The 9915-nt window shown below is 34.4% G+C and overlaps 1 protein-coding gene across 1 annotated transcript; it reads left to right on the top strand.

Moving 5' to 3' along the window:
- The first annotated feature begins 3759 nt into the window (after positions 1-3759).
- On the top strand, positions 3760-8601 carry LOC127847305 (uncharacterized). The gene is made up of 3 exons (XM_052379152.1): positions 3760-4315; positions 6041-7053; positions 8193-8601. Exons 2-3 carry the CDS (start codon positions 6585-6587, stop codon positions 8543-8545), a joined length of 822 nt encoding a protein of 273 aa, XP_052235112.1. The 5' UTR covers positions 3760-4315; positions 6041-6584; the 3' UTR covers positions 8546-8601.
- The last annotated feature ends 1314 nt before the right edge of the window (positions 8602-9915 follow it).

Genomic DNA, 9915 nt, shown 5'->3' with positions numbered 1-9915 from the left:
AGCTGGGTCAAACTCATGATTAGTAAATATTGGACATAACAAAACCGCGCAGCAATGTATTATACTCCTGCAATGTTCAAAATGAGATCAACAAGTGTTCTTAAAACCACATTTTCGGGGCACATTAAACATTCAACATGTATCATTATTTGTGTATCTATATCAGCTAAACTATCCAAGAAATGTTAAATACCCCTGCATTGTTCAGAATTATATCAAAGCCTATACTCAACCATATTCCACTCAGGTGCACACTTTGACGCATTGGTAGTCCCTTGGAGAATGCAATTAAATTTAAGACCTTTGTACCGAGATTCAAGTATTAAAGCCTTCATTTCCAACAATAAGATACAATGAGCAGCAAATAGCAAAAAAAACATGAACATACTGCGGGCACCTTTAACATGTTAAATATTTACCTAAAATATTCATTTTCGCATTTTCTGGGCATATTCAAAATGTAAAATATTCAACTAAAATATGCAGTGAAGCAAAGTTAAAATCTAGAAAAAAAAAATTACTTTTTGTAACCATACCTGTTAAACTATCCAATAAAACTTTTTTGTATTCCGATAAATAAATGTGAACCGCACTTTGCAATAACTGCTTTTAAGGCATGTGCGTAGAGTGTTTTCCTAGATTAGCCTGCTCAGACGACACTTTCTGCTTAAACTGGATATTCAATAAGAAGAGAGTTCCTTTTAACTAAAATTACAATACAAGCGGAAAGCGGTGTTCCTGATTAACCTGTGTGGACTGCACATGCTAATCTGGGATAACACTTTATGCACAGGCATTAAACCCCACAGACTAATCTGGGATGACACTTTATACACAGGCATTAAACCCCACATTCTAATCTGGGATGACACTTTATGCACAGGCATTAAACCCCACAGCCTAATCTGGGATGACACTTTATGCACAGGCATTAAACCCCACAGCCTAATCTGGGATGACACTTTATGCACAGGCATTAAACCCGGTTTACCCAGATGGCGGCTCTTTTTTACATTATTATAATAACGTGACATCATTAGCCTAACACTTTTGAAATCTGTTAGCAAAAATGAATTGTTTGTCGTATATTTTATTTCATTTTTTGTTTGTTTGTATATGTGGCTTTAATCGATTGCACTCACTTGCAATATAAAATATAATATATACAGAATGTAATATATGCATAGAAAAATGTGAGGCTAATCATGTTAAGATTTTTAGGGATTTTTTCACATATTGCTTAAATTATGTTTTTTAAAATAATCATCATAGATACAAGCAGGAATGCATAATTTATTTTTAAACAAGCGAAATAACACTCCTGACTACAAAAATGTTCAAAATGTTGGTTCATTTATGTAGAATTGTCATGTGAAGTTGGAAAAATAATAAAGTGCTTATATTGCTTTTCCATGATAATTTGGATATAACATGCAATATATTATAATTATAAAGCCAGCGTGGCATAGTGGTTGCGCTCGTGTTTTTGCTTTCGGAGGGCCGGCTTCAAATCATAGGAATGTCAATATTTGCTATTCAACTTTTTTACTTTCTATTGTTATTATGTAAGACTTTTTAAAACAGTATTATATTGTTAGTAAACATACTAAATTACATTTAAAAAAATCATCTGTGCTCAAGTCTCTTTTTAGTAACACATAAATGTATTCCATATCTATTATTTTTATATTTATGAAACATAAGCGCAAAAACCACGAAACCAGATTTTGGAACAAATTAAACAAAAAAATTTGCACAGAAGTTGCTGTGGTGTGGTATATATGTTGTCTGCCTAGCGACAGTGAGGTCATGATTCAAGTCCCATGGAAGCATTACCCAGTAAGTACAGAACTGACCTTTTCAATCGAGCATAGGTAGAAATGGATGACGTAAGCGATGTTGAACTACGTACCTTTTCAATCAGGCTTAGGTAGTATGGGATGACATAAGCAGTGTTGGGCAACTTACCTTTTCAATCCAGGGAAGGTAGAACGGAATGACTTAAGCTATGTTGATCTAAGTACCTTTTCAATCAGGCGTAGGTAGAAAAGGATGACGTAAGCATTGTTGGACTACTTACCTTTTCAATTTAAGGTATGTAGAATGGAATGATGAAAGTGATATTGGACTATGTATCATTTCAATCAAGTGTAATACATGTGCAGAAGGTGTTCTCCCAGAATAGCCATGGAAGTTTGCACAGGCTAATCAGGGGCCACACTCTTTTGCCTAAACTGGATTTTTGCGCTAAGAAGAGAATTCTTTTAAAGGAAACAAAACCATTAAAGCAGAACGTGTGATCCCGTATTGGCCTGTGGGACTTTTCATGCTAATCTGGGAAGATTCATACATTCATTAAGCCCTCAGCCACAGTATTCCCAGAGTAAGGATCATTGATAATCAAAGAAGTACAATTTATTGTATGCATTCCAGTGACTTTAAAATCAAATTTAATGCATTGTCATATTGAAGCATTTTCTCTCACTATTTCGGCAATGTGGAAAGAGACTTTTGCAATGGGAAAAAATGCATGTTTTTTCACTAAATTAAAAAAGTTTTGTTGTTTTTTGTTTGCTAACGAATACTTTAAAATCGAGAATTAAAGTGTTTTAAATATTAAGGTTGAACTTTCAAATTTAAGAGTTTCATAAGGAAATGACCTAAATGTTGCTATGTATTAAAAAAATCTTTTGTTTAAACATTGGATTGGGATTTGTTTTTCAGAAAATAAAAACATGTAAAATGCAAAAACTTCGAATGCAAGAGACAAGAGTTGTCTCGTTAAACATTTGAATGCAAAATGCAGATATTATGAAGATATTAAAGTGACTTTTAACAATTTCATATCCAGAAAATTAATAACTCACTGAACTTATTATGCCTGCTGACAAACCCAAGTACAGTGAGTATTTCAGGCATGACAGTTACAGTTCTTGTTATGTTTTTTATAGATACTTTTTTATTAGAGTTTTATAATTGTTCCAGTCCATTCAAAACAATGGCTGACAGGGGGGTTGTTGCTGTTGTCCATATATGTCAATAGTGAAACCTTGTGAACACTCTGTAAGTCGCATTTTTGTAAAGTTCTCATGAAAGTTTTTTGGGACATTTGTCTTTAGATTTCTTTACGATATTTCAAACGAGTTTAATAATTATTACTGTCTGTTGAAAAACCTGGCCGCTATTGAGCTGTCAGTTTTTTCACTCTTGAAGTCACAATTTGTGCCCAATCATCATTAAACTTGCTTCGAAATGTTTTTATGATATCATTGCTGATTTCTAAGAATCCTATGGAAGCAGCAAAAAAGCTGCTCAGCTTCCGGTCTTTGGTGAGTGACATTGTACCTTTTTGACCAAGAGGTTAGACTTATTGCTATTCACTATATTTAAACTTTGGACCAATTTGAGTATTGTAAGTGGTATTAACTATGTTATGTGAATATGACACCAAACCAGTGATTCCCTGTGACAGAGCAGCACAAGGTGGAATATTTCCAGCGTGACAAGGACAGTTTTATATATATTAAAGTTCATTTAAATTAAATTACTTGGTCTGTAAATGCTTTATCTTTTCATATTAAGTCTATTAATGAAAGCTAGAATAGAGTTATAAATTGGCATTCATGTGATCTACAGTTTAAAATACTTCCTGTTTTTACCCATGCTATATAGTTCACTAAAACCGACTGTTCTCATTGCTTTATTGATTAAACACAGCGTTGAGTTGAGATATTTGCTTTTGTGTGGCCATATAAACCAACCGCAAACTGACGGTGTAATCTAACATAAACAGTTCACGTGACAGTTAAACTTTTTTGTTTATCGGAAGTTTTAACCTTCAAATCAACTTGAGTTTCAACTGTGTTTAATATTGGAAGGTTTGGTGCTACTTGTTTAAGACTGCGGATCGTGGTAAGATGAGCTTGATTTGTTCAGCTATTAAATTCAGCCGATAGTACTTGTAAAACTCTTTCAGTAAAATGGCAACCTTATCACAATCCACCATTGACAAGGGCTCTGACATTTTCCACGACTTCTTGTGCTACACCTGCGCAGACAGGAAACTGGATAATACAGCTGATTTCTACTGTGAATCTTGTGTTAAGTTTTACTGCGGAAAATGTATCCGCCCGCACAGCCAGTTGTTTACAAAACATAATCCCTTTGGAAGGGGAGATATGAAGAAATGGCCAGTGACCAAAAAGGTGGAGGATTTTCTACTGAAATGTGATTTCCATAAAGATAAAAACCTTGAAATGTTTTGTTCTGAACACAGTGAGCTGTGCTGCACAAATTGTGCATTCCTAAATCACAGGTAAATGTTAACTTTACTTAAATTAAAAAGCAGATATGTTAAGAAACTGATGTAGGGGTTTCAAACTTCTTTGCAAGGAAGTCAAATTATTAGCCAACAAATAACAATTTTATAATATCAACAATAGATTTGTTACTTCAATAAACAATACATTTGTTCACGTACAATAATTATTAAAAGACTGCAGTTTTAAGCTGACTTTCAGATTTTGTAGTCAAGCCGGTGTAATAAATATAATGTAAGGCATATGTGTTATAATATATATAAAGCATATATATTTTATTCATTCATACCCAAGCTACAAGTGTACAACTAACTATGAAGCATAATCATACAAAAACAGTAGAGACAACTCTTATGGATCTAGTATTTATTTTGACACAGTAATGTCCCTTTAACTATATTTTTGAAATCTGTAACAATAGATTTTTCCATATAGTAAAATATCGGACGAAATGAATGTAGGTTTTAGATTAAAATAAAGTTATATTTGTATACATACCATATTGACCTATAGCTGGACTCTAATATAAAATCTTTCATATTTTGATTTTACAAAAGTAGTTTTATAGATTCCAGGCCAAAATCTTTTACAAAATAAGTATTTTAAACAATTTTAAGTGTGTGTTTTTTCGGCGTGCTGTATTAAGCCAGCTTTTCACCTGACCTGACCTTTGTAAGTGTCCAATAATATTCAAATAAAATTTCCCGCGGCTAGGTACGAATGAATACACTTCATTTATTCCATTGGCTGATTTGAGTATAACACCAAAACATTGGAAACATATCCGCGTCTTTGTAACACTGTGATACTGCATGAAACAATTTTATCTCTAATGAAAAGGCTCAATAGATAGAACAGTTTTACAATCAATTCTCGACATAAATACAGTTTGTGCGTGCACCTTATATTTTCAGAGAATTACCAGCGCAAAAGCGTTTATACTAAAGGCTATGTTCTCATATTTAGTACTTACTTCCATATTGATTTCAACATGTTAACATGTAAAAGTATAAAGAGCAGTGGAAGCGAGGCCTCACTTTAATGCATTGCATTTCAACCCGCGAGGTTTCGGGTCAATTCGCGGCCAGTGTGTGAAAGTCAGAGTTTATATACAGTTCATCACCGGAGTTCGCAGCCAGTAAAATAATCGTTATATAATAAAGACTCTATCCGTGAACTAGGTGACCTGGAATTTTCTTTAGAATAGAAATATGTTAAATGAAGATATTCAGCAATATAATTAAGATATGTCAATAATAGATTATTAATGTGTTTTCAACAATACAATGATAAATATTATTTTTGATTAATTTAACAATAATTATTCCACCATATTGACTATTGTATTAAGCATGAGCGCGATGATTCTCGAAACTGTAAATAAGCGAATCATATAGCAATGTCCGACAAACCACTAAAACAGGTTTGTTCGAAGAACGCGCCTATAAATAAGGATACTTCGCGTGATGCCGGTTGACTCATATGTTTTAATTTCACTTCCATTCTTCTTTTGGTTTTCTGTTTTGTTTCTAAAGGTTTATGACCAGCAATATGTAATAATGTAAAATAAGCCGCGAAAACTCCGCGTAACATCCCTTACTGCGTGTGATGCAGCTAAGAACTGCACAGAAAAAGACATTTGCTATCATTGATCTCATTCATTGAACTATAAACGCCGTTTATCTTTTTTAAAGATATTTCTTGTTTCTATTAACTTTCAGACACTGCAAAAAGGTAACTCTTATATCCGACATTGTAAAAAGTCAGTCTACAGACCTTCAGCAACTGTCAATTTCTATCCAAACTATTCTGAAAGAAATGAAGGAACTTCAAGGCAACCAGGAGGCTAGCATTCATTATGTGCAAAGTTCATACGATGAGCAGTTAAGCAGGATACAAAAAGCTCGCAGAGAAATAAATGCAACCTTAGACACGATTGAACAGAAAACACTGAAGGAAATGAAAGATACTCTAACCAAACTGCAGGCCTCCATCAAAAGTGAAGCTGACAAATGCATCAGGCTTAGGGATGAATTAAGACAACTTCGAGACGTCATACAGGACATTAGTGATTAAAGCAAGCTGGAACTATCCTTTATAGCCACCAGGAAATGCGAGGACAAAATAGTACAGTCTACAACTTTTCTGAACACGAACTTTCTTCAGGATAAATTCTATATAACATTCCAGCCTAACAGTGAAATTGTACGGTACTTGTCCAAGCTGTCTGGTCTTGGGAGGATAGAACACAGTACCAAGACATTGATGGTACAAGATAATCCAAACAAGGTAATCATTGTGCTGAGGAAGTCTGAAAACAATGTGAAAATATCAAGTGATTCACAGGAATGCTTGATCTCAGGCATCCTTGTCCTCACAGACAGACAGGTCCTGGTTGTAGACCAAAGTAATAATATTGTCAAGCTTCTTGACCAGCAGAACCAGGTGGTGAGTCACTGTAGTATGACTAAATGGCCCGTGGATATATGTCAAATCACATCGAGAGAGGTGGCTGTGACACGGAATGACAGTAACATACATGAGGTCCAGTTTATAACAGTCAACAACAGGCAAATAGTGACAGGAAGAAAGCTTCAGTTACTGCATACATGTTACGGTATTGCCTTCCACCAGGGAGACCTATATATTACTTCTTGGACTGCACTGTACAAGTATAAACTGAATGGGAAACTTGTCAGCAAGATGTATGAAGATACATCAGGTGATTATACAGGTTAGAATAATAGTTAATTTATATTTATATCATTATGGTTTAATAGATTTAGAATGAACCATCAAATTATATTTCAGTAGCAGGATATAATACAATTTCATGTAAAGTTCATTAAGACATTCCATGTCTATGCCATGTCTAAAATATTGAGAACCCATTTAATTTCACTAACATACAATTTCATGAGCTGGTAAAATGGGGCATATTTATTGATTCTAATTTATTTGTTTAATGTCCAATAAACGAGTTTGCACTAAAATATGTTGAACATTTGATTTTAAGGTTGAATGGACACCACAAAATCCAGGAAAATTATTGTCTGTTGAATTATATTGATTTCATAGTAGACACAGAGTTCGTTTCAATATCTGTGTGTAACCTGTTTTTGATTTTGGAAAACAAAATCAGTCAATGAGTATCAATTTATAATTTCAGCAACTGACTTTTGTAACTGATGAAGAAACTAGATGCTTTATCAATTTCTGTATCAAAAATAACGAGTATAATTCTTTTGAATGATGGTCATGTAAAACTTCTTACTGTGTGTCAATGACATTATAACTATGTCTGCATGTATGGGTAATGTATTATAACAGCATGGAGTTACACCACCTTACATATTCCTGTGCATATTGAATCATTTCTTTCTACGTTGTTTGTGAAGACTTTAATTATTCTAACACCAGTCACATACAAACATGTCAAACTTGAAACATTGAGAGAACACAATACATTGGAACCGAACATCCTGCCACACATACATATTTAGTATTAGTGGATTGTATGCATATGTTACTAATGTGCTGTCTCTAGTGTTTAACAACACACTATTAATACAAGTTCAATAAGATTTGTTATTAACCACTCTTCGTATAACCATTTCCCACTTAGATACGTATTTTAACGCATTTGTAGTCCCTTAGAAAGTTAAATTTAATATGAGACCTTTCTTACTCGATTCAAGTTTTTAAGACTTCATCTTCAAAAGCTTAGATACTGATGAGCAGTAAACAGCATAAACTATGAACAAACTGCGAGAGGCTGTCAAGGTTTTAAGCTGTTTGCACATAGCCATTTCCACTATTGCTCTGATCGGGAAAATGATATTTCAATATCTTGATGTTACTCTGTTTTTGCAGTAATGAGGTGTGCTGTGAGCCCCACAGGGGACAAGTTGTACATCACAAACCTACTCCAGCACAAGCTCCTCACCCTGGCCAGGGATGGTTCAGTCCTGGCCACCTTCACTGACCCTGCACTACAATACCCACGTGGTGTACACGTTACACCTGCAGGACAGCTGCTCGTTTGTGGAGGCAAATACTCCGATCCCTTCATCCTACAGGTAGACAGTGAGGGCAAAAGGAAGCTGGCTACTCTTGGTACGGAGAAGAATTGTATGCCACAATCCGTCTGCTACAACAGACACACTGCCTCCATCATTGTGGGACTTCATGAAAAGAACAACACCATGGTGTTCAAAGTGCAATAGGTTAATTATACATGTAAATTTGATTTTCGATTCAGATGAATTAAATTGCAATTGGATTGTGTTGTTGTGTTACTAAAACATTGTTAGTGATTTCAAGATGCATTTATTTTGTACAAAAAATAATGTCACAAGTTCAAAGAATGTTTAGAGTTTCTGTAAACAAAAGAACTGCTAAATAGTGTATAATATTGTTACATCTATGCAAATTGCTTTTATATATCTCATTTACTTTACAAGTTGCAAAAAATGCTGGTGAAAATAACACAATCAATTTTAGTTCCGAATATAGTAATATCGTGTCTGTTATTTACATAACATCAACATTACACTGTAACTACAAACATGTATGTTTATAGGCTGTCATTTCTTTAATGTACACAACAAATGTATTGAAGATAGCATTGAATTTTTGTTTTTGATTCTCATATATGATGATTTTTTTTCCTGCACTGACAACATGTTTTTTTGGTATGTTATCATAATTAATTTAGCGTAGCTGTGTAACCCAGGTTTTGATCAACATTAATATCCAAGAAATGTTGAGAATATCTTCAATCATGAAACCTGAATGAATAAATCGCCCCATTGGTGCAAAACAGTACCATGTTACATTTAATTAACAAGAGAGCCATGGTGGCCCTGGTCGCTCACCTGAGAAGTATTAATGATAAGAAAGGGTTTCCGATTCATAAAGATTGGCAAATAAATGTGGCTTATAAAGTGTCACCAGCCCCAGCATCCATGTTTTTCAACAAAGCAGAAGCATTTTCATGTTCTGATCAAGGTTCATAAAGATTGGATAATAAATGTGACTTCTAGAGTGTAAACAAGGGTTTACTATATAGCCCTATAAGGAAAAATGCCACGCCCCCTTGCAGCCATGTTTTTTTTAACGGATCTCAACCATTTTCGAACTCAGCCCAGATATCATTAGTACAAATATTCTGACCAAGTTTCATGAGCATTGGACCACAAATGTGACTTCTAGAGTGTTAACAAGGTTTTACTATAGCCATATAAGGAAAACAGTCCCGCCCCCTGGCAGCCATGTTTTTCAACAGAGCAGAACCATTTTCAAACTCATCCAAGATATCGTTTGAAAAAATGTTCTGACTAAGTTTCATGAAGATTGGACAATAAATGTGACTTCTAGAGTGTTAACAAGGTTTTACTATACACTAAAGCCATATACGGTAAACTGCCACGCCCCCTGGCGGCGCTGTTTTTCATTCAACTGGAACCATTTTCAAATTCTTCCAAGATATTATTGGGACACATGTTCTGACCAAGTTTCATGAAGATTGGACTAAAAATGTGACTTCTAGAGTGTTAACAAGGTTTTACTATAGCCATATTAGGAAACTGCCACG

This window comes from Dreissena polymorpha, chromosome 10 (assembly GCF_020536995.1).
Source record: "Dreissena polymorpha isolate Duluth1 chromosome 10, UMN_Dpol_1.0, whole genome shotgun sequence".
Classification (NCBI taxonomy): domain Eukaryota; kingdom Metazoa; phylum Mollusca; class Bivalvia; order Myida; family Dreissenidae; genus Dreissena; species Dreissena polymorpha.
Note: the sequence above shows the minus strand (reverse complement) of the source record. Positions and strands in the feature narration are given on the sequence as shown.